This window comes from Ascidia mentula, chromosome 7, assembly GCF_947561715.1.
Source record: "Ascidia mentula chromosome 7, kaAscMent1.1, whole genome shotgun sequence".
In the NCBI taxonomy this organism is placed as follows: Eukaryota; Metazoa; Chordata; class Ascidiacea; order Phlebobranchia; family Ascidiidae; genus Ascidia; species Ascidia mentula.
Genome location: NC_138572.1, coordinates 1,224,758 through 1,250,087, shown reverse-complemented (window position 1 = coordinate 1,250,087; position 25,330 = coordinate 1,224,758). Strand labels below are relative to the sequence as shown.

The following is a 25,330-nucleotide window of genomic DNA, read 5'->3' as shown; positions in this document are numbered from 1 at the left end:
CACTGCACTAAAAGCACCTTATCCCAACTATCTGTCAGATTTTAATCAGATCACTGTAAATTATTGCCTTACCTTGCATTTGAAACGCCCTACAGATGGAACTAATTCATCCCGGGAGGAATAGGGGCGTGTGATTGTATGAATTAAATTATACTGGTTCTATTTTCCATTGCACCGTCGCTGTCACTTAAACTACATTAAAAATCTAACCTTGATTCAAGTTTGACCCTGGCGGTCGACTAGGGTTGCTCTACCACGCGGCTAGTTTGAAACGCATTTGTCATGACGTCACTGTTTCGTGGAGATGAATGACGTCATAGGTCATGTTGTAGAAGGGTATTTTTCTTGTTTTATTTTTATGAGTAAGCAAATAAGTTAAATATCCTTTGCGGATTCTAAGACTTTTGCAAACGAAATTGCGGTGTAGCAACTAATAAATTGAATATTTTGTGATATCTTACAATAGCTCGTAATTGAACTCTTACCTGGGAAGATCGCACCCTTATTCGGCGTTTGAAAGCTGATTAAAAGTAATGTTGCCTGGTATATGAGCAGAAACAAGCTATTTGACAATTTCAGTTTTCTCTGCCCCTAGGAGTCGATCGAAGTCGAAATCGATCGATTAGTTCTTTTTCCTGCGAGTTTGGACCGCGTTTGGCGCTTTCATAGTCGTAATTTTTCTTCCATTTGACAGAGCGAGGAGCGGTTGGTTGATCTACGGCGTTATGGTTCAGATTATAACGATTAAATGGACGCTACGAGCGGCGCTTCGCAGATTCTTTCTCGGAATGTAAAATATTATGTTTATGTGTGATTTCAATAGACAAGCAAGATGGAAACGTGTTTTTCCGTAGGCTAAAATCAGTCAGCTTTCGAATTCAAGACAAATATATTTTCCTAACGTAAGAATCGTCCGTGTCTGATTCAAACAGATTTTTGTATAGTAGATATTTTGTAGGTTTGCACCTCAAGTTAATAATGTTTCGAGAGAACGGTTTGTGAACATAAAGTTTATGCAGACAGAAGAATAGTGTGTTTTAGTTATTATGTAGATTATCATGACATTTATGTTAGGTATCTAGGCCCGATATTTTAAAAGCATGGAACCCACTGGAGATAGATTCACAATAGAATCAGAAAAATGTTTGTACGTGGATATGCCACCTTACGAAGGCAACAGTAACACCTTTCCAAGAACTGTTAACAACGCCAGGCACCGTAATAGCTCAAGACCTGAAAGTTGCAAATCCTGTTCAGTGGAGACGTTCTGTTCCCCCCATATGGCGCATGACCAGCAAATAGCGATGGAACAAGCTTCGCCTCCTAAGTCGGTCTCTAGGGAAGTCAGACTGTCAAGACGATCAAGCAATTATGATGAAGTAAGTGTTAACACCATCTTCTACCGCTTCATGCATCTGCCAACCTATTTAAGGGAATTCATCTCAGCAAGCTGCACTCCCCAAGCCGCCCTTTTTTTTGCATGAAGCCATCTTGGTGGAAAATACGTTTTATATTAATGATAGGTCTGACTCGCTGATATTTACAAACCAACATTATTTAAATTTCCTATTTGTATTTTGCGGGTTTGTCAATCCAGAAGTCATTACAAAAACTTTATTTGAAGCATGTCTGAAAATCAATTTCAATTTCTCCCCGAAAAGTTAGTTTTAAATAATCCAACTGTCCCGCTCCTTTGCTTTGCATAATAATCGTTACTAAGTTGGCATGCAGTATTTGAAATTCTCCAAACATTCACCAGCACGTTCAACTTCTGTCCTCTGCGCAACCAAAACTTCATTAAATAGAAGTTTTCATCACAAATATCTGCAACATGCATAAAAGTAGTAAATACGTAAAACATGTAACAATAATGCAGAAACTGCAAAGTTGGGTTAAATTAAAAACCGCTGTTTGTTTTTTACAACACACATTAACATGAGCCTTTAAAGCAGGATCGTCAACCAAAGCCTTCGGATTTTGTGTTTTTTGCTGCAAACTCGACGTTGCACGGAATAAACCATATTTTTACCAATGGAAGATTCACCTTTCGTAAAGCGCTTTGGGCGATCGCGTTTACAGCTTCCTTGTTCTTCTTTCTGTTTCAGGTAAACTGATTTATTGGTTTGTGTATGCTTCAGACAAATTCCCTTGTCCTTTCCATGCACGATTTCATGTGAAGCTTACTTTAAAATAACATTTAATTTTTTTTCGGTCTAACGTCGTTATATTTTGTATGATACGTGACTTTTTATTCACTTAACTGCGTTTATCACCCTACAAAGTGGTTGATCACGAACAGAAAATATAAAATTACCATTTATTTTTTAACTTTGTTCGATAAAAATTGTACGGTGCCATGTACAATTTAAAGCTGTTATTGTTGTGTTTTGATGGCCGGTTTTGGCCAATGTTCCATAAATGCTGCTTTCCCATTTTTAGGCATTTACACCGCGGTTATGAGAGAAGAAACCAATTTGTATGCTTTTGCAGGCTTATGACCGGTACACTTACTATAGTTCCCGACCACATGTTACGAAACTGGACGAACAAGAAGCAACAGAGATCAACTTTCCCGCCGTCACCATTTGTAATTTGAATTCGTTTCGCCTGAGTGCGGTTTCCACTGATGATTATTTTCATACGGGAAAAGATATTTTGAGACTTTTCAACGAAGATTACTTACTTAAGAGCAGGTACCGCGACTTTAACCTTCAATCCTCAGAGAGTAAGAGAATAAATAACACCCACTTCTGTAACACGAAAATATACAGAGATTAAAACCGATGATGTCGTCAAAGCTTGACGAATTATGTAGTTACTGATAATCCCTTATAATGTATTGCTAATCGCCTTTAAATCTTTTTGTTAAGATAGTTGCCACTATTTTTAGGCAGTTCCGTGACAACCGAACTTGGCCTGCGGTAAAACGTAAAATCTGGCCCATCCTGAAAGACCGTAAAAAGTACCAACCTTTGGTGAACAATTTCAATATGTCTGAGTTCTACGATCGCACGGGCCACAGAGTGGATGAGATGGTAGTGAATTGCAAGTACAGAGGAACTTTATGTACTCGGTACGACGACTGGACCACGGTAAGGGTGACTCGTTCAGTTGCTGTTCCTGCTTGTGAAAGCTTGAAGTGGTCGCTTTAATAAAATCCACTTAACCAAATGTTCGACCTGTTTTTTTTTCAAAGTTTGGTGCAACAAAATATAACTTTCTAAAAAAACAGTCATTTTGGTTCTTCAAATCTGCCTACAAGATTGAAGTTCCAACTAATGATGTTTAAAAGTGTCCACATTCTGTGCATACAACCTTGTTTTGTGGTTCACACAAAAACAGGGTTAACCCAAAACATGGCAAACTCACTTTTTCATAAACGCATTGCATCTTCAAACACTACAATTTTATACATAATTTCCCGTCTAAAATGACGTCGAAGTCAATAGTTTTTTAATTTCTTTTCCTTTGGTTTAACCACCCTGTAATTAAACAACCGATAAATCAATTCAGGAGTTCCCAAATTGAAAACAAAAAGTTTTTATTGAAAGAAACAGTCGATTTGTCACCTTTATGTGGCACAGCTAATGAGCGGAAGGTTAAAAAATCGGTCGCGAATGTTCGATAACATTCTAACAAAATTCCTGCTGTATGAAAAATTTATGTTGTTTTTACTCATGACTCATGTAGCGAATTTCTTTTTAGGGTTTATTCAAAAACTTGCTTGACACTTTTGTCAGGCATGGAGAAAATACATTTACTTTAGGCATGATGAGTTTGGCATTAATCATGCCGTTTTTTATGACTACCTGTGTTGTTTATGGCGTGACTTCTTCAGAAGTTAAGACTGAAAAAGAACGTTAATTTAATCTCTAGCTCAAGAGCTTGCATTGTATTTAACTGAACAGACATGCTCCTTTTCCGACTCTTTGCTTTAGGCTCGCAATTGAGCTGAATAAGAGTTTTAGCAATCTGCTTTGTAGCATTATTGTTTCCAGTCACGATGGACTCTTGATGTTTTAAACAAAAAACTTACTGATGTCAAAATACTTGGTAGTTGCAATATTTTTTGTATTTCAACGCCGCTGAACTTATTTTTCAAAGGACAGTAAACCATTTGACGACTCAACTGTATTGTAACCTCGCGCAAATACGTTTTAGGTGTTCACGCGTTATGGAAAGTGCTACACCTTCAACTCTGGAAAAAAATACGACCCTTTAAAGACGCTGAAGGGCGGGATTGACAATGGTTTAGAATTACTTCTTGACACGCAGCAGAACGAATACATGCCTGTATGGGACGAGACTGGTGAGGCCACATGCACTCTCACATTTTCTCGAAACTTCTTATAACCTCATGTCGTTTCATTTCATCAACTTTTATGTGTGCGAACAATAGAGCCACTAATATGTTTTTTTATAATGAGGCATAGACAGGGCCACTGTTTTTGGTCTAGTGGGTCTCATCAGTGAAGCTTTGATGTTGCTGAAAACGATCTTAATAGCTAAATACCCGAGCGTGTGCTTTGGTGAAGACTATCTTGTCAGCATGCGCGTTTAACTGTTTTGGCTAATTACAAGCTTTTTGCTGGAATTTTTCATCATAGTTTGCACTGTTTGTTCATTGGTTCTATATATTTTGAGGTCAAGTTCACGGGTTATTTCCACCTCCTCCTAAACAATCCCTTGTAGAAATCCTTATTGTTAAATTTTCCTTTTACAGACGAGATTTCGGTCGAGGCAGGATTCAAAGTCCAGTTACATGTTCAGTCGGAACCACCATTCATACACGAACTCGGGTTTGGGGTTTCCCCCGGTTTTCAGAGTCTTGTGGCCACCCAAGAACAGAGGGTACTCACAATATCATACTTTATTTACAATCATAAGTTTCATTGGCATCGCAGCCAAGCTGGATCAGCCACAATAACAGTCTAGGACAAAGTAAATTTGTTGTATAGAATAATTTAACCATGGGGTATTTTCATTGGACCTTAATAAGTTCACTTTCAGTGTCAGTTAACAAAAACACTGTCCCATATTCCTGAAAACATAGAAATGTTTTTATTTATATGAGACGATTCGGCCTTTTTCGAAATTTTGAGTAAATTTGTGAATAGTGTTTTAAGAACGTTTCCCCTTCAAATCACAAGTAAGTTTACAAATGAATGTGTTTTTTTATATTATCCAGATAACGTTCCTACCATCACCCTGGGGAAACTGCGTAAAAGATTTCGACAAATCATACCACGCTCATTTTGACAACTACAGCATATCCGGTTGTCGAATAACTTGCGAGACGAGATTCGTAATGAGCAATTGTAACTGCCGGATGGTCCATATGCCAGGTGAGTTTCATGCCATGTGGTACTTCTGAACATAAAACTATCATTCCACCACCTGTCCATATGATTCCCGTATTCAAACGTTTTGGCTGCTGCCCTAACCCAAAGGTGGCCAACCTGTGGTTCTGGAACCGCATGTAGCCCTTTCACCATTTGATATGGCTTTTAATTGGTTTCATGTGATTAAAAGTATCAAAATATACCCTGCCAACTTAGTTTTGTGACTATTTTTGTTTCATTTAAGTGCTAAAGTGTGTAACTGGCTCCTTGGTGGGTTAGAGGTACCGACCTCTGTCCTAACCTAGTGTTTTTGCCTTTTTTTCTTCTGTAGTAGATAACATCCGATAGCTTGAACGGTGCTTTGGGACCATATTTTTAAGTAAGTTTGTGACGTATTTAAAAACTACGCGTGGTTCAAAACTGATTGAGAAACACAGCTCCTGCTTATCATTGTAAGAATAATCAGATTCATACGATATGCCTGTTTAATGCACCCAGAATACATTGTGCAACTGGTCGCATGAATCTGTTGTCGTAAATCCTTAGCGGTGTTAGAACATGTAGTGTCCAAACTTAATGGTCTTTTGTGCTTCTTGAACGGGCCAAAATGTCAGACACTTGGATATGCAGTTGTTAGTGGTACAGCACAGACCAAATGTAGCGGATAATAACAAAGGAAACAGCAACGATCACAAGATGTTCGCGCTCCAATGAAACCAACCGAAATTATTCTAATGAGATGTGACGTTTTCGCGCGACACCGCCCGTGTAACTTATTAGTTACTTCACAAAGATACGGAAAGAGTCTGGTCATGAGGTTTATTTTCGTTGTGCGGAGGAGTGGCCGAGTATTTTGGTTTGTATTTTCGTACGAATCACAATCGTTAAACCTCTGCCTGCTGACGTTGATACCCGGGAGATTTTTGACAAGTTGTGGGTTTGATAAATGGCAACCAACCGGCCGCCCGAGAGGGCAGATCGAAACTTATTGACGTTTCGCGTCTCCTGGCACCTACTTAGCTTTCCCTGTTACTTTTTTAACCCCCTTACAATGAGAAAGATGCAATTTTTCAATCCAATGATTTGATGTTAACGCAACCTGTCAACACCCTGTGATTAAGTAAGGTCTTTGGTCAGTTGGCTTTAGACACAGTTTCTCCTTTTCCGCAAGTAGCACTTCAGCTTCGGTATGAGCTCGCCCTAATGTTATCCATAAAAACATTCTTTCTGAATTGTCCTGCTTTGGCACTCTAAGGGTCTGACGTTTATATTAACATTCTTTCTGCAACATAAACCTAAATATTCCCTTCCACATTCGACTCAATGTTTTAAAACCATCTCAAAAAAAAATTGTTTGCGGTTTTTAATGTTCAATGGCGCACAGAAAGTACTGTTGACATTTGAATTGAAAAAGGCCAAACACGATTTGTGACAGGTGGTTTTACATAAAGCCCATCGATTTCCTTGCCGCCCTTTGGCGTCCATTGCCTAAAAAATTTTCCCGTTTGATTTTTTTGTTAAATTTCTACAGGAGATGCCCCTTTCTGCAATCCGGAGCAATACAGGAATTGTGCGGACAAAGCTTTGGATTATCTCGTTAAAGAAGATGATAAGATATGTGTTTGTGAGACGCCCTGTGAAGTAACCAGGTTTGTTATCTGTTTTAATTAAATTTACCTTCGTGAAAAGCAACAGTAGTTGAAAATAATATGCGACAAATCAAGTTGAATCAGAACAACAACATGAATCATGTTACGCGAGCTTGATAAAGGTTACTTGTCGTTGTTCGCAACATATCGCTTTTCCACAAACATATTTTCTTCTTCAACCTGCATGTGAAAAACATGATTAAGGTTGACGTAATTCACGTGTATTTGTCTTAGATACAACTTGGAGACTTCAATGTTGCGCTTACCCAGCACACAAGCCCTCAGCTATCTCGCCTACAAGTACAGAAAGTCGGAGGATTACGTCAGGTAGATGTTTACTTGACACTGACATTTTTTTCTTTCACGTACATTTTCATGTTGGCGTCGAATTTGCATCCAAGAAATTGGTTTGAATTATGTAAATTTGTGACGTTAAACGGGAATGTTGGAAATTTTTTCTCGATGCCAAATTGTTTGATTTACTTTTTTATTGAACTCTACAACAAAACCCGACAAAATACTAGACGAGGTCGCTGCCCCACGGCGAGTTGACTAATTTATTATTTACAACAACACAGCTGGTGGGACTGTGCGTTCGATTTCTTGTCAAACACGTGTTTTGTGATCAATAAAACGGTCTGTTGACTTCTTGAATCATCCACGAAAGACGACCATTGTTTCCATTTATCTTACGTATGCCAAGAACTCTTGAGCTATAAGCTGTTATGGTTTGGTTCCAAATTATCGACTCGACATAGACTGGCTGCTTATACGTAATTATGACGTCACTTTCTAGGTAGCAATGGAGTTGATAATATGTTTTAGGCAGGGTCTCATCAGTGCAGGTTGGTGATGTAGACGATTTCCGCATGTCTTCTTAGCTGGCGAGATAAATTTTCATTGTTGGTAAAATTCATTGCAAACGTCTTGACAGTGAAAACCGTGAAAACAATCGAATCGTTTGCAAATGAATTTTGCATCAGCTTTTAGGGAATTATTTCGTGTCCTATCTTTCAGCTTTGCGTTATTCCGCCCCACTTATAAGCGCAGTTACGGGTGGATTTATTCATGCATTGCTTCTTTCAGGGAAAACTTTGTCAAGTTGAATATCTTCTTCGAGGCGCTTAACTACGAGACCATTGAACAAAAAGTCGCCTACGAAATACCCGGACTTTTCGGTGAGCGTTCGAAACGTTTCATCCTAAATAGCAGTTGCTTATTTAAGTCTTGGTAACTCTACGTTGTTTGGTGGGTGACAATATTTCAACTGTAGGTGATATCGGAGGTCAGATGGGATTATTCATCGGTGCCAGTATTCTCACATTATTGGAACTCTTCAACTACCTTTATGAAGTTGTCAAGGTTTGATGTGTATACATTAAGTTTACATAACAACTGCAAAAAAATCTATGTTTAATTGTGTCGAAAAAATTTCCAAAAGACAATATTCCTAGTTGCGGTAGCAACGCAATATTATAGTCGTGTTTCACAAACCTTTTTATCCGCAAGCCTACCTTGCAAGGTTTTAAGTTGACCAGGAACCCCCAAAACGCCAAACAATGATAAGCGGTTTTTAACCAAAATAGCCGTATGTTTTTCGTGTGGACTTCGTTATCGTGCGTTTGTTGCCTGAAACGAGATAGTAGCTCATGAAATGCTTCGTATTTGTTCATTAGGATTCTTCGATCCTGCGAAAACCCCTTTGGAACGCGCTGCATTGTGATATAAACAGGCTATTTTAACTTAATAATCTGTTCTGGTACCATTACCTTGAGGAAGCCTTGTTGAATAACAGGCGAAACGTCGGTGAATAAAGTCACGTTTTATCTTTGCCAGAAGAACAGATTATTAAGTTGCAATATGCCTGGCAGCAACAAAAACATTAAACAGGCTATTGTCTATTCATTGTACGAATTTAGTTGGCTTGGTGATTTAGTTGGGAAAACCCCGGTCAAATGTGACGGACAAAATGTCATGTGTGACGTAATCAATACAATGACAACGCACCAAACAATATCGTTTCGAACTCTACTAATCTCCTGTGTAAATCGCATTAACGCGTACATTAGGCGAGATATGGGAGTGCGTTTCTCCCATTGTGTCACTTGCATTAGGACGACTTAACTTCCTGCAGACAAATCGATATCATTATACAAAACTGGAGAAAGCAGAAGGTCGTTGGTTTCAACTAAAACTTGTCCTGGCATTTCGAGCTTTTTTTTGACCTTTTCTGCATTTGTTCTTGGACAAAAAAATTCTTGACCTGTTGTTTTCTTTCCCTGAAATATCACTTGATGTTAGATCTAAAAAAAACGCAGATTTTGTTACTGTACAGAAGTCTGACCACCTAAAAACGACAACTATATCTTCCTATTTATTTCAGTGTTTTGTGTTTTAAACTTGACCGCTAAAATAACGTTACCTTAAACTCGTCACGTGCGAAATGATTTTTTTTTTATGCAGGACAAAACGTGGGGCAAGAAATTGAGAAAGGCGAGGCGACAAGCTGCCAACGAATCCCTCCGCCGTGAACTCCAACACCAACGTGGTACGAAACCAACGTTTAATAGCATTTCTTGGTATTAAACCATGTATCATATTATTCTTGGTCTTAACTTGAAATTAAACGCGATACGAAAACACGTGTTTTGAAGGTTTGCTGGTGGAATTAGACTTTGTTTTACAATTGAAGAATGAGTTTTGGGTTATTTTTAAAAAGCAACTTGCACGATCTAAGCACAGAAAAATGAAATTTTACTTGAATCAAATTTTCGTGTATACCAAACAAACTGTTGTTTGGAGTCCAACGCACTTCCTTAACAACGTATTGTGCAAATAATACACAAACGACTGGTCATGTACCCCATTATATTACAAGAAAGCAACAGTTCTTTCCTGACATTTATTTCCAGAGAAAACTCAATTGTATTGAAACGGAAGGACACAGCTTAAACTTGTCGAATATTGTTACACCTAAACCCCTTCCAGGGCACAATTACCAACTGAGCAGCTTATTATTTGTATTTCTTATTGTGTATGATTTTAAATGCAATATTGTGTAGAGTTGAACAACGGCTACAAGCTGGTGAGTCAGAACGACACGAGCGAGGAACGGAGCCAACTCCCCAACGATCCGCAAACCCCGTGCGCTTACAACAACAAACTTTCGCCTCTACAAGAATTCAACACCAGCAACTTTGCCAAGTTTAACTCCTCCGAATTTCCGCCACCGCCTGAGGAGTACGTGAAACCTGAAGAGAAAGTGCAGCGTTTTACGCCCTCCAGCGACGGTGCGCAGCTATCCCGGCGGTCCGCACGCGGCGGCAAAGAGACGAGCATGAGTTATAATGACTTGTATCGCACATCGGACAGGGATTGGCGAAATGAAAATGGAAAACCGAGATTCAACCACAGTCAACCGCCAGCGGCCAATCCAGCTGACTCCGGTTTCGGGGGTTCGGCGTATTTGGGGGGTCAGTTTCACCGACAGGGGGAAGTACCTATGACCCCCTTGTCGGTTCTAACCAACCCGTCTATTGTGACGTCACCGGTTCATCAGTTTCACGAATCTTCTGCACCATCAGTTGAAACTGATATTCACTAACAATGGACGTGGGATAATCCAGACAAATAAGCTTGGGTTTGCGGAATTGTTGGTAACTTTCCACGCCGCAAAACTTTCGTAAAGAACAAGTCCGGATTTGGGAAACCTATTCAAGGGTTCGGTCCTAATTCTGAATCTGATATCAAAAATATTACTTGCTCTGTATTTGCAGAATATGTTGACATGTATATTTCTTTGGACAGTTCGAAAGTAACTTGCGCCATCTGTTCAATGTAATTGCATAGCTAGTCTAGCTCAGTGCTCTTAGTAGTTAACAAAATATTTTAAACCCAATTTTTTGTCACACAAAAAGAAAAACACGTATTTTCCACTAACAATGAACGCAGTATTTGAATTTGTTAATAACACTATGGACTTGTATGGAACCCCAGGGAGTGCTTCCCGGGACACTAGGGTCCAGCGGAACCCAGTTAGAAGAGCTCTGGTATAGCTTTGGTACATGTTTATTCGAAGAAAGTTTTTCACATTTGTTTTGGCCCAAATATCGTAAACACCCCGATGTGTTCGTATGAGGACCTTTCATTGAACCATTTGCAACTGTTCCGAATGAACTTTTTTACCTGAAACTGAAGTTTACCCGCGATGTGAACTCCCGTATTTACATGAAAACAATCGCGACTCACGTTGTTTGTACGTGTGACCTTGCAGTGTCCTCTAAACCACGTGTGAATCGAAATGTTGGTGCGCTCGGTTGGATATTGCGAAAACACGATGATTTTGCTTACAAAATTTGTTGGTTGTGAAATGGCAGAAAGTTGTTTTAGTGGAAAGAATTTTACGGTTGGATGCACAATGGCGATGAATATATTTCCATTGGTTATTTGCGAATTTCCCAACACCAAGCTGGAACTTGTTGATTTTTGTCAAGAATTTAACCTTGTGGTTTAAAGATGACGTCGCACTTCCGCATACTAACTGATGTTTATTTTTTTAGGTCCAGAACACTCAATGACCCGGATTGTTGCATTGATGTGATTTCACTTCAAACCACAATTGGATCTTGTGCTAGTACGAAACCATCAACCAAAAGTGTTCCCAAAATGTTTGAGAAATATGTTCCTTGTGCCCGAACATGATGAGAAAAAACAAATGTTGGGAACCTTAATTGCAAACAAAATTTACAAAGAGTCTTTTCTTATGTATGGGTGGGTATAAATTTTATATTTTTGAAGGTTAGCTGTAAATAATCTGCATTGAGTAACTTGTAAGCAAACATCATCAGGGATTGGCTTTGTTGGTTTGTATTCACAAAAAGGAACTGCAAAAGTTTTGAAAAATCTGTACAGTTGTTTGAAAGGAACATCTGGACAAGCAATTACCGCTGGAACGCTATTTAGGGAATTCTCCCAAATTCGTTTTCGAATAGGCTACATACACCCACCAGACAAACATACACCCCGCTATGTGACACCGCTAAATCTTACCCAAAGCTTGTCACTTACCAGTGGGAAAAAATACATACAACTAGCATTGTGCTGAATTGCTTGTTCACATCTGTACCGACATTCACCAATTTTGTGTCAATTGTTTTGATAACAACGGTAAGTTTTACTACAATACCAAGAGAAGAAGTATTTCGGTTTGCTGTTGCAACTTATTTACATTGACAAACCAGAATACATGGAAGGGGTTTGCATTGCCAACAGTCGTATATCCATATAGGCCTAATTCGTCGAAATGCCAAGGAACAGAACAAAAATACATAAAAATTGTTCGTGCACGCATGTAAATGTTGTCCTGTACAGGTTTCGGTCATGTGCGTGTATAATTGTTAATTTTCCTTCTCAAATTTCTGGTCGATATTGGTAGGTTCCATGTACTGACTGATGGCTCGACTGTGCTCACTTTCTCTCGACGAGGTGCGCTTTAACAAAGCTTTGTTTGCCAAGAATGTGTTCAGCTTTGCTCTTATCCGATAGACCACGGCGATCACAACGATACTGATCGAGCCAATGATTAGAATAAACCCCATAGTTTTAATGGTTGAAATCTAAAGCGTATGGTGTTAAAATTAGTCCATCATTGGTTTAGGGAAATTACCTCGATTCTGCTGGCCTGTTTACAGTTTTCATTACGAAGAATTTGTTGAATTGATTCTTTTGTTATCGCTTTTTCATGAAGAAGAATTTGTAAATCGCTAATTGCATGCTTACAGCTAATCTAAAATATAGCAAGAACAATTCATTAAGGTGTACCTCAAAGTTTTTTGATTTGTCGTCTTAGCAACGGTATTTACCAGAAAAAATAACGTCCCGTTTTGTGATGTTGCCAAATTGTTGCAAGAGGTTTCGGACTTGTTACATTTCCGATAAACACCTTCGGAGGATGATTGTTTCACTGCCACTGCTGAAACAAAAGCCAATTAAAAGTTATTAACAGTGCCCTAATTTAGCGTATTAAAGCAATCATTTAAATCGGAGCAAGGAATGGCAATTTCGTAACTATGCTTACCAAACCGTGGTGGAAATCCTACACCTATTTTTTTAATTTTAGGCTACAGCTTATTTAAATATGGAAATTTTCCTATATCCTTGGGATTTGATTTTTACACCAGAATAAAAATTTCGATGTAAAAATTGTTCAAAGGTGTTATTATTTCAATACAAGCATTGGCTTTTTTGATGTACTTTAATTACCAGTGATGTTTTGTGGGTCTTCGTTGCCTGTTGATATTGGAAGTGTTTTGTGGCGTTGACGGCATTCTGAAACATGCAAACATTAAGTCATGTAAAAGTTAAACAATCTGTTTAATACAAGCAATATTCAAGTAACTTATTATATGAGAAATTTTTGGAATAATTTGTCTGTTTATAGACATTTTAGGAGAACCTGCTGTTGGGGATTTTATGTTTAATTGAGATGAGTTTATTTTCAAACCGGTCGATACAATGGCACTAAATCCAATCTTGTTCCGTTTCCTAAATCTCGGTTCTCCGTATGTGATAAGTTTGATGGAAATGGGACTTTCTTTTGTGTCCAAAGTAAAGCTCGTTTTCTTTCCTGTCCATTTACCATAACTCTGTCCTTTCAAAGAGTCTGAGATCACCTGTAATTTTGTTTCAAGTTCATATTAATGTTAGTTCGTGGGTATATCTGGCAATCCTTACCTCCACTGTGTCGCAATTGTCCTTCAAATTGAAGTATGTAAAATTAACACTGACGTCACAACCTTGTGTGCTCTCAAGTTTCCATTCAAACAATGAATAGCTGGGATAATTCCGAGGAAAGTTTGGTGACGATATCTCGACATTTGCTTCCTTCGTTATGTTGTGTTGATTTTGCTTATGGTTTCCATCTTAAAATCATTTTTATTTAGTTGTAGTTACCTTCACTCTATATAGGGACAAATTATGTGTGACATGTTCAATTTATCTTAAATTAGTATCCCTAATTTTCGTAACTAAGAAATTGGCCATTCTTTCGCTGACAAAAGGTGGTCCAATTCAACCCACCATTTCTGAACTGTGCAGTATGTTTCAACAAATGTTATTTCCAGTTGGTTTAGACAACCTACTGTTATTCAAAGAAAACTTGGTTACTGCTTATTAAACTAGTCGAACAATCACTCACGTCCACTTATTTTCATCGAAAAATTACTTGAACCCTCAAGTTTGCAATCCACGTCCAGTGTCCTGGTGTTTGTTATAAGTTTGCTTGCCACCATTTCTGCCACAATCTTTTCTGTGCGATTGTCATTACTTTTAAACTGTAAAAACATGCGTACAACTTGAAGGCTATTGTTCGACAAGTTACGTTGGTGAAAGCGAGCCATGCTGGGCGGTGCCTGTCTACCATTATTCAAATAAGGTCAACAACTTTCGACAAAAGTAATTTTTAAAACAAACTTGACTTAGCAAGAATATTAATAAATTTGCCAGCGTGTTCTTAGCGTTTTTACTCTCACTCTTGGTGAACGAATTATGTCTGGGTATTTTCAGGGCCACTTGTTACAATTTGGCCTAGAGCCAGCAGAGCCTTAATCCTTCACTGATTTTGAATCAAACCCGTTTTACCATCCTTGCTTACCGTACATGTTCCGTTCTGTCCAAGATCTCCGTGAAGTGGAGATATCGAAACGTGGTTATGTGAGTGTTTATGTGATTTGTAGAGGAACTTGTATCTTGTCGCTCTTAGAGGAATGCGATATGTCCTTTCGTAAGGAAAACCAAGCGTGTCGCATTGCGAGCATATCCCTATGATTTGTAAGCATGTGTTTGCCTTGTATACGTCATAATAACTTTATTGTAGACTAGCTGTGCTCACGAAATATTAAAAATCCCATGAAAAAATGAAATGACTTAGTTATCATGTCCTGACTATTTGCCATTTTCCGTACATTTTGACACAAAACTTCCGGACTTGTGGCAAATATTAAGAAAAATTTTAAAGTCAAACGAAATATTTCATCTCACCGTTGTTCCAATAAACACAAAACCACAGAAGGAAAACGAGTAGCTGAGTGCAGTTACTTCTCATGTTTCTGGCTTCATTAATTTTTACCTCGCAAACTCACGACGCTCAACACAAACTATTTCGCGAATGTAAAGAAGAAACTGCTAAAGGACATAATTTCCGGCATTCAAATTGATATCTGGACCACAACAATACACCGCCTCGTTGTTTATCGTTTCGCTTAAAAATAGGTCTAATTTGCATTACTAACCCGAACACGGCCTTTTAAATACCTTTACGTGCGTTGAGAAAAACCCTTCTTTCAGGACGCATATTGGTATTTCTATGAAAATTAGTTTTGGTGCTGGGAAATGCCCACCGTGTAGACCTGTGTCACAATGCAAAGTCATGCATCACCAAGCAAAGCAGTGACGCAATTAAGTTAAATTTACGGTTGAATGAGCGCACATGTGCGTGCTGTTGTCATGGCGAATTTTAAGGTGTTTGGGGCAGTTTTAGTGTGGTTTTGAGCTATTCCAATTAGGTAGTAACTTGCTGGTGGGTGCTGCTGAAATTTATGTTGAAAATGGAGCAAAAAAATCAGGCTGTGTTTGTGGCAAAATGAATCGTTTAAGTGTCCAATCATTTGTGATTTTATGAAAGATCCATTTCATATCTACAAATCTTGATCAAAATTAGTCTCCGAAAAAATGGTTTAGCCACCCCCCTAGGGCCATTTGCCCCCCTGGTTACTCAATATTTTGGTTAAAAGAGCAACCAAAAATGGAACTGGATTTTGCAGAAAAATGAATCGTTCAACTACCCACTCATTTGCATTTTTTTGTAAGTTCCAACTCTTCTCTATGCGATGGCATCAAATTTAGTTGTTGAAAAAGTGTCAATGCCCTCCCCCAAGGGCTGGGTATACCCCCCTGTTGGTCATATGATCTTCCAGGAGGCCCAAAAAGTCCTTGCTCTGTACAGTCTCATCCAGGAGCAATTTTTTTTTTTCAACTTTGTAGAATTCCAGGTCCCTATGTAAGTCACAAGACCCATCAACGGTCATTGGGAAACAAGCGGAACAGTCGCTAGATGCATTACAGCCGAGGGCCTTGAACACAGGATTTCTCCTATCTAATACCCATATAGGTCCTTAAGGCGAAATGTCAAATTTTTTAAATGGTGAAATAGACATTAAATTTACACTGAAATATGTTTATTTATGTAAGTTAAACATCATAGGAGGATTTTAAACCAGCTCCAGTCATCAGTCGCCACCTAGTGACAAAAATGAATTTTTTCAATGCCCTAATGTACATAAAGTATGGGGTCTGTTGCTTGACTTTCAGCTTTCAAACAACTTGAAATATAGCTTAAAATGCAGGCATTTCCTCTATTGTCATTCCGCAACACATTTTGAGTCATTTATAACACATAGTTTTTGCAATGTATTGTTCATTCGTCATGGCATTTGTTGCATGTGCTGTCTTTCACAGCATCCATTCTTTTGTTGACCTATTTTGCAAAATCTTGAATTAAAGGCTTTTTCATCTTGTTTAGTCATAATACATGAAATATAATTATTTTGTGGCCTAAGTACTGTATTTATTGCCACAGAAAGAAGTGGTCCAATGCCGGTGGGTGATACTTCAGACGAAAGGATTCCAATAAACCCACTGCTGAAACTGCCGCAACCAACAATGTATTTCCTGTATGTACTGCACTTGTTGACATGTACAGTAGTTCCTAATTGTGTTTGGGCCATTAAATTTCAATACAAAACACTTTGCAAGGTCTTGTGGGCCACTTAACAGCACTTTTTTCATGTCATTTTCATGCTTTGGAGATAGCCATGATTTCTTGCCATTATGCATGTGACTAATTAGCCTCGAATATTGATTAATTGAAACTTTTGTTGTGTCATTGAGCATGTGTGCATACAAATGGGTGTTGCCATGACTGGTGCATGATGTTTCGGTGTAATTTATGTGAACCGCTTAAGGTCGGTGGCATCATTTTCTGCCTATTAGCTGTACTGCTTGTAGCCCTGCTGATAAGGCCATTTTCTGTTGTTTAGGGGGTGTTGGCAAAAACAGCCATAACTCTGGGATCGATGATCAACCAGGTGTGAAACTTCACATTGTGATAGGTGAATGTCCCATATACTTTGCGGCTTAGGCCAATTGGGAATCTGGTCCATTGACCTTCTATTGAAGGACGCATATTGGTATTTCTATGAAAATTAGTTTTGGTGCTGGGAAATGCCCACCGTGTAGACCTGTGTCACAATGCAAAGTCATGCATCACCAAGCAAAGCAGTGACGCAATTAAGTTAAATTTACGGTTGAATGAGCGCACATGTGCGTGCTGTTGTCATGGCGAATTTTAAGGTGTTTGGGGCAGTTTTAGTGTGGTTTTGAGCTATTCCAATTAGGTAGTAACTTGCTGGTGGGTGCTGCTGAAATTTATGTTGAAAATGGAGCAAAAAAATCAGGCTGTGTTTGTGGCAAAATGAATCGTTTAAGTGTCCAATCATTTGTGATTTTATGAAAGATCCATTTCATATCTACAAATCTTGATCAAAATTAGTCTCCGAAAAAATGGTTTAGCCACCCCCCTAGGGCCATTTGCCCCCCTGGTTACTCAATATTTTGGTTAAAAGAGCAACCAAAAATGGAACTGGATTTTGCAGAAAAATGAATCGTTCAACTACCCACTCATTTGCATTTTTTTGTAAGTTCCAACTCTTCTCTATGCGATGGCATCAAATTTAGTTGTTGAAAAAGTGTCAATGCCCTCCCCCAAGGGCTGGGTATACCCCCCTGTTGGTCATATGATCTTCCAGGAGGCCCAAAAAGTCCTTGCTCTGTACAGTCTCATCCAGGAGCAATTTTTTTTTTTCAACTTTGTAGAATTCCAGGTCCCTATGTAAGTCACAAGACCCATCAACGGTCATTGGGAAACAAGCGGAACAGTCGCTAGATGCATTACAGCCGAGGGCCTTGAACACAGGATTTCTCCTATCTAATACCCATATAGGTCCTTCAACGTTAAATATTTTAGTGTTCAACTCATATTTGTGCAATATTACAAACGTGTCACAGAGTTACATTTACAAGTCGATTTTTGTACGTATTAACTAAGTTCATCACATTGTATCAGATCCTAATGAAAGAACAGCATTTTATTTTGCGCCAAATGTTTTTAATTCTGGTTCAGTCCGCGACAACAATGAGTTAAATAAAGGAAACCAATGTAGCATTCTTTTGTGCCTTTCTTCACACGTGGTCATGCGCCAAGGCCTCGTTCAATGCACTTTGATATAAAATACCACAGTACACGGAGAAAGACAAAAAGGAAGAAGATGCTTGTGAGGATGATTAAGCCCAAACTCCACCCATCATTCATGTCATGATGACCGATCAGCCTCACCCTAAATCCTGTATTTGACAAACAAACGGTTTAGAATGGGCTGTTGGTAGAACAGAAAAATGTTTGTTAAAACTGTGCGGAGTTTTTGACTTACTAAACATTTGGTGTTACATCTTACGTCAAATGGACTTTTGTCATTGACTGGCAAAATTAGACGCTACTGATTAGAATTAGAACAATTCTTACTCCAACCATGTTTAACTTAGCACTGAAAACTAAACTTGATGTGCTTGTTTGTCAAGCAAATTGTCCTCTGAAGTCATTTGAATCCGCAAGCATCATAACTTGCGATTTTGTTATTAATAACACAACGGTACGCTATCACTTTTTGAGGTGGTAAGTTAATGTCCGCCCCACGCAACCTAAATTGATCGATTAACACATTTCCGCCATATAGGTCGCTGCATGAGTGACTTATAAACGCAAACAGGCCTATAGATTTTGCCCAGGTAACACCAGGAAAAGCAAATTTAAACCCACAACATATATGCTTACCTCGCACCAAGCAAAGGAGGCTGTAAACGAGCAGGTTTCTTAAGATCATCTTTCTTAAAGCTTTAAATTAAATCATGACTGCTTATAAAGTCCTTGCTGCCTTTGTTATTCATTTCTTGCGTAAAACGTTCAATTGCACAATGGCATTAAATGCAATATGTTTATAAACCTATACGCTTGATACAGAGCTAATTAGGAGTTGTTTCCTTATATGGTCGTACGGTTTCGGTGCATTTCAATGCGTTTCGTTGTGACGAAATCCCAGTCTTTGTTCTCGAAGGTCTTTGTGCCACAAAATTGTATTGTAATGCAAAAAATATTAAAAACAATCAAAAAATTCCATTCAAATTGCGTTTAGTAAGCAGTATTTATGCTTAGAAAAGTAAATCTCACAACTCCAAAAAAACAATAAAATTTTGTTGTCGTCATTATTGATGAGACACCATGTGTTTGGTTGCAACCCGTTGTCATTCTGAGCTACAGTTCTTTTTTGGTTCCAAATTCATAAAAGCACAATAGTGGCAAATGGCATCTACATAACGTTGGAAACAGATCGCTTTTTTACGTTTATAATTTGCCCGTGTTTTTTTTTTAATTACCAACAGAGCTTCCAATGCGGAACACAACACAGATCCATACGTCTCTACAGAAAGCTCATTAGTCCTATACAAAAGTGGGAAAACGTATTGAGAAAAATTACTGTTCATTAAATGCAGCAACACGATTTATTGCCATTATTTTGCCAATGGGTCGTTTGAAACTTGAAGTAAACACGGCAGGAAGTTAAAGTCTCAAATCACAACTTCCTCGACTACGCCGTTGCTGTCGCCAGCCTTTTTCCTCTGCTTTTCAAAGTCGATGTCGATCGAGTGTTTTGTCTTGAAGCAAAGCTTGCCGCGCAGTTTCATGTGCCTGATGACGCACACGATTGCCACGAGCAAAACGACGCAAAGCACGCTGGCGATGACGTATGCGGCGTATGGGGGACTTCCCCCTGCAGTGCTGACCTGTGTGTCTGAACAGAGCGCAAACATAAAGAACTTAGTTTTGCCTATTTCAGTTTACGGTTTTGCCTCGTCTTAAAAACACGTCGCACTTTTAACATTAAAATACCTGCAACGCACGACTGACAATCATTTGATAGCGTCTGGCCATTCTTACACGAACACGTCGCGAACCCGCCTTGAATTACACAAGATTCTCTACACGTAATCTGAAAAAAACAACATTCAATGTTAATCCTGGACGAAGTTGACAACTGTCCAAGGTAACTAGAGGTTCTAATCCTACCTTATCGCATGACGTCAGTTGCGTTGCCTGCAGGGAGGTTTCAACTTGTGTGGAGGGCGTTGCTACTTTAACATTGCAGCTTCCGCTTGACTGTTGTACAAACAATTAGAATTACATATAAGTACTAATTATATGTTACAAATTTCACTGACCACCAATATAAAATGGTATGCTGAGTCTTGGTTTGTGAAAAAAGTGCGCCAAATGTTTGTAAAAAACAAAAACATATTTATTTTAGGCATGATGACAGCGGCCGGTATATGTTATTCATGTTATCATAAGCCAAAATGAAAAGATCAAATCAGTTCAGCTGGTATGACTATCAGACGACTTTGCCGACTAAACGGCCAAGCAAAAACTTCCACGGAAACATTAAACGCAACCACTCACAGTCGGTTGGCATCCAGGGTCTGTGTTTGCGTTGCAAATCGACACATTGCAGTGCAAGCCGATATATGCAGGCCCAGTACATGAACTTGGTACGGTGAATGTAAATTTGGAATACAAGGGCATGTTGTTTCTTTTCACGCTTGCGTGGCTTGTGTTGGTGCTGCATCTGTCAAACAAACCGGATGTGACGTATGGTTGACGTTTATAAGTCACGTGACTCAACTTACTTGTCGTTGAACAAAATCTGCGTTTTTCCGTTGGAGGTCCAACATTTTTGCATCTACAAATAATCATGCTTTGAGTATATTTGTGTTTTGTTGCTCTACAGCAAAATTTCAACGCGAAGTTGTTCGGTCAACTGCAAAGTTGCAGGATTAATATTTCTCGGCCATAATTGCTACAAGTGAAAACTGAAAAGTGTGCCAGCCATCAAAACAATAAATATGATTTCGATACCTGAACAATAATGTAGTTATTATCAACAGGAACCCCTTCAAGTTGTATCTTGGCGTGAACCAGACTTCCAAAAGCTGCTGAACGAATTTGTTTTGTTCCTGTTGCGTCAGAATACAGATCCAAGCTGATTGGTAGCTTTCCTATCTCTCGGGTGCTGGTAAAATATTTTCTGCAAACAGTGTAAAATAAAGCTGCTTGACCTCGCTATTTTAAAACGTTTTTATGTAATTTTTAATTAGGGAATAGCTAAGGCTTAGCCATTCCTTTCGGAGTGATTTATAAGGCACGTGTATAACGTATATAGGAAAAAGCATGACATGTTTCCGGAATTTTAGTATCCCTTAGGGTGTGCCTGGTATCCGCTTACAATGGAATATAAGTTATAAAAAATGAATAAAAGGCATATGAATGACGCAACTGGTAACATTGGTTTGTTATGAATACATAGCAAAAATAAATTGTATAATTTGTTAGAAAGTCCTTGCTGGCGTCTAAATTCCTAGCCAGGATATCCTGGGTTCAAATCCCGATGTGGCAAATAAATAAAATAGGAAAATTTTCGGTGAAGCACTGACTTACTTTATGTCTTTCTCATTTTTTCTCTGGTTAAAAAACACGTTTGCCGGAAGCGAACATTCAGCCTCTGGACGATTTGCATTTTTTGGTGCGTCAACTTTTCCAACTATGTACTTTAATCGAATATCACCTCCGTTTGCCTGAAAACGTGTAAGTTTGACCGCAACACATGGATGTCACAAAACTACAACTAAATTTCTCGCACGAGTTAAACGAGTGTTTCATTAATTATTTTTTTTATCTTCATTAAAACTTGATGAATTCTCAAATAGCTCCTTGACAATCGTAATTATTGCTTTCACCGAATGCTGGTGAAAGCTTAATTTGTAAGACGTCTTAACGTCCAAAACTAATTTGAATTTTAAACTTTTTTTCACCTTTATATCCGGGATACATTGAGAATTTGATGAGAATGACACTGCTTTGTCAAAGCTGGCACAGTAGGAGCCGAATGGTTGGTCTCTTTCGGTCACGTGACTTGTGACGTATAGCTTGTCCAAATACGGAGTAGCTCCAAGAGAACTGAAATCACTCATTCCTATTCTAAAAACACAGCGGAGGTTTGGATTTAAAGTTTATTTCATTGCCAAAAAAGAGCTTGTGAATTTACCATTAGCAAAAGCTAACTTTATTATCCATGCAAGCTAACAGGACTTTTTTCACAAAATTATATTGCTAAGTTACTTTACTCGGCATTACCTCATGTGTACAGTTTCGTTGCAAGTCATAACAGTCTCGTTTGAAATGCATCCTGGCATAAAACAGAGTGTTACGGATCCGCCATGCAACGCATGTATATATTTGCATACTATTTACCTGCAGATGTAACATGAAGTTTCGTGTTTTGTGCTGTTTTAAATACACCTTGTATTTGAATATAAAGGTTTGTTCCGCCAGTTTGAAAGTTAAATGTCTTGTTGGCTTTGGTCCATCTGCTCGAGTTTGCATTGGCGTCATCTGTGTGAATCTGAACGGAAGAAAATGTGTTAGAAGTGATGTATTATGCAATCAATCAATCAGAATACTAAGACCGAGACTTCCCAAAACTATTAGTCCAGTCATCAGGACGTTGTCTGGGGCGCCTAGCAATTTGTGAGTACGTGCGTTATGCGATTGAAAAATCAAGAGTTTCGAAAAATAATTACGCACTTTCTAATGAGTGTGAATGCACGTTTAATAACAGTAGCACTTTATATCCATTTAGATTGGATACTGGACGAAAAGATTAAGAACAACTGTATCAATATCACACAACAGTTTGCGTGCGGTGATTCCAAACGTTTTTGTGGTTGCGCACCATTTGGAGGTAAAACAATTTCGACGCGTACCACCTAGTTGAGTGTTACAAAGTAACCTAGGGAATGAAGTAACAGAAATATTGGAATCACTTACGGTTTGTTAAATTCGAAATATATCCGCAAATTACAAAAAGGTGCTCGAGTACCACCTAGAATGCCGTCGTGTTTTACTAGTGGTACGAGTACCACCGGTTCGGAAACACTGGTCTAGTAAGCTTATAAAGGGATTGCAAAAACTGCCATAATGAAGAAAGGTACAAGAACGTAAGCACATGTTAATATACACCGATGCCGTTGCATTCTAAACGGCGTATCTAGGCGATTTTTGTTAGCAAAGTTTTAAGTTTGTTGAGTTATCGTTGTCACTTGCAACTTACCAGCATTGAGTTGTCTCTCTCCAAAGTCAAATTTTCGAACTTAAGCCCGAAAAGGCAGTACCTATTGCTGGTGATTTTCCATTCATTCAAAGCGTAGAGGTCATCTCTACTTTTGTCGATTGCCAACGTTAAGACTGTGGCAGTTGACTCAGTTAAATTCATTGCTTCGTGCGAGACAGAACTGGAGTTATCGTCTAAAAAGGCGAGTTCAATACAAAATTTAAAATTTTTACAACTAACATAACATTTCAGTGGCCTAATGGCGTAAATCATATCGTTCAGCTTTGCCGATTGAATTAAGCCGTATTACAAATACTAGAATTAATTGTAATAACCGAAACAACATCAAAATCATATTTGTTATCGACAAAAGAGCTCATTCGTTGTACGAACACAACAAATTCAAAGGTTACTTGTTGCCCATTAGGTAGGTATTATAACTTGAACATCATCTGGACTACTACTACTTACACTGCTTTGCGATCAGACCAAATTCACTTCCGTTTCCTGACAGCGCACAGTTAATATAAACAATATTTAGTGGAGTTGACAAAATGCCCGTTGCAAGACCATCACCGGTATATCTTCCCAATTCAACTGTCTGGTTTTCGACCAAAATCTGAAATATTCTTAGTTCATATGTTGCTGGTTCACAGAGCGTATGTCTTTTCTGACTCTTTAATTCAGCGAGAAAAATTAGATTGAATACAAATATATGTGTTGGGAAGCATTTCTGAAAATTGATTGTCTCGTTTAAATTCTCGCACTATCACATGGGTTTCCAACCTTTTTGTAGTCACGTGCCCCTGTTATGAAAACGACCAAGTTTGCGGATTCCTACATAAATTTACGTCTTGTAACGTAAAAAGCTGTACATTATTTGGAGAGTGATGTAACAAATTGTAAAGATTAGGAACATTTTTGACATTGCTTTAAATGTTTGCATCAACGACCCCCCTGAAACCTATTAAGTCTCTGTGTTAGGAAAACTGTGCAATGGTCCACGTTAGTCAGTCAGTTTATTTTCCACGTATCAGATCGTTAAATCGACACTATTTTGTACATTTTCCATCCCACGGACTACGAGGTTTGGAAACTCATGCTCTATAACGTTGGCAAATTGTTAGGCAAATTGTGCAATGGCCCGCATATCAGTTGGTCAACAACAAAACGTTGACATAATTTTGTACGTTTATTGTACAGTGTGTGATGCCGACTCAAGGACACGAAATCCTTAATTTACCACTTCACCATATCAATCAGAATCAGGTCATCAATTAACTCACCCTGCAGAAATCTCCGGGTACAAGCCTTCCGGACAATGGTTCCACGTATATAGGAATATTACGTCCTGACTTAAAAGTGTGCTGGAAACTTGTATAGCCTGGACGTATGTCAAATCTCATGGTTTCGTGAAAGCTGTCGCATGATCCTGTGTGCCGAAGAAAACGTAAAAATTTACCACAAGGATGTGGTTTCCAGAAGACAAAGCTAAGATGTTGTTCAACGAAATATTACGTTTTTAAACATACCTATGTTCATCATTATTGCTACTAACAGCACCAAACTTTCGTCATTACATCCACTATTAGCATTTCAGAATGTACTCTATCATATATACGGATACATGAATATAAATCTTACCAGTTTTAAACAAGATTGCCAAAACTCCAAGTATCTTCATACAAAGCATATTTACTTTCTCCCAAAGCTCTGCCTCCAAGCAATGCAGCCAACAAAAGTCCTAAACTATCTGCATGCCACCTCCAATATAGGGTAAGCTTCTTTTTATTTGCAATTGCCTCTAAATCGCACTTCCGTTGGCCTCGCGTTTATGCACATGAACCGCTCCGTTGCCCGATTTTAATCACGTACGCAGTTAAGGTGAACTTTTGCACTAAAGATTCAATATTTTTGTGTATTACACAGCATTTTTCACCTTTACTCGATCTGATGTAACAAATGAGTGCCTTTTTAAACCACTACGAAGCTAAGTAAAAGGAACCCA

At 38.6% G+C, this 25,330-nt stretch overlaps 3 protein-coding genes and 1 long non-coding RNA gene across 4 annotated transcripts; 1 reads left to right on the top strand and 3 right to left on the bottom strand.

The window, feature by feature from the left end:
• Positions 1 to 1,100: 1,100 nt before the first annotated feature.
• On the top strand, positions 1,101 to 10,595 carry LOC145909273 (acid-sensing ion channel 1-like). Its single transcript, XM_082996631.1, has 13 exons — positions 1,101 to 1,379; positions 1,953 to 2,105; positions 2,491 to 2,693; positions 2,891 to 3,092; positions 4,162 to 4,309; positions 4,724 to 4,851; positions 5,189 to 5,345; positions 6,874 to 6,991; positions 7,226 to 7,318; positions 8,078 to 8,169; positions 8,265 to 8,353; positions 9,455 to 9,539; positions 10,054 to 10,595. The coding sequence occupies exons 1-13, from the start codon at positions 1,101 to 1,103 to the stop codon at positions 10,593 to 10,595; spliced, it is 2,289 nt and encodes a 762-aa protein (XP_082852757.1).
• A 1,792-nt stretch (positions 10,596 to 12,387) lies between these two features.
• On the bottom strand, positions 12,388 to 15,092 carry LOC145908851 (uncharacterized). The gene is made up of 9 exons (XM_082996174.1): positions 15,029 to 15,092; positions 14,643 to 14,809; positions 14,187 to 14,322; positions 13,724 to 13,911; positions 13,494 to 13,662; positions 13,253 to 13,318; positions 12,853 to 12,962; positions 12,657 to 12,776; positions 12,388 to 12,606 (listed from the first exon to the last, which is right to left on the bottom strand). The coding sequence occupies exons 1-9, from the start codon at positions 15,090 to 15,092 to the stop codon at positions 12,388 to 12,390; spliced, it is 1,239 nt and encodes a 412-aa protein (XP_082852300.1).
• A 3,085-nt stretch (positions 15,093 to 18,177) lies between these two features.
• Positions 18,178 to 19,046, bottom strand: LOC145908398 (uncharacterized). Its single transcript, XR_014402991.1, has 2 exons — positions 18,936 to 19,046; positions 18,178 to 18,448 (listed from the first exon to the last, which is right to left on the bottom strand). It is a non-coding gene; the product is annotated as an uncharacterized LOC145908398 (long non-coding RNA).
• A 358-nt stretch (positions 19,047 to 19,404) lies between these two features.
• LOC145908954 (uncharacterized) lies at positions 19,405 to 25,054 on the bottom strand. The gene is made up of 14 exons (XM_082996272.1): positions 24,967 to 25,054; positions 24,609 to 24,754; positions 23,794 to 23,941; positions 23,323 to 23,516; positions 22,464 to 22,614; positions 22,347 to 22,398; positions 22,025 to 22,190; positions 21,651 to 21,787; positions 21,072 to 21,240; positions 20,843 to 20,895; positions 20,616 to 20,781; positions 20,226 to 20,315; positions 20,049 to 20,148; positions 19,405 to 19,950 (listed from the first exon to the last, which is right to left on the bottom strand). Exons 1-14 carry the CDS (start codon positions 25,013 to 25,015, stop codon positions 19,727 to 19,729), a joined length of 1,845 nt encoding a protein of 614 aa, XP_082852398.1. The 5' UTR covers positions 25,016 to 25,054; the 3' UTR covers positions 19,405 to 19,726.
• Between the last annotated feature and the right edge of the window lie 276 nt (positions 25,055 to 25,330).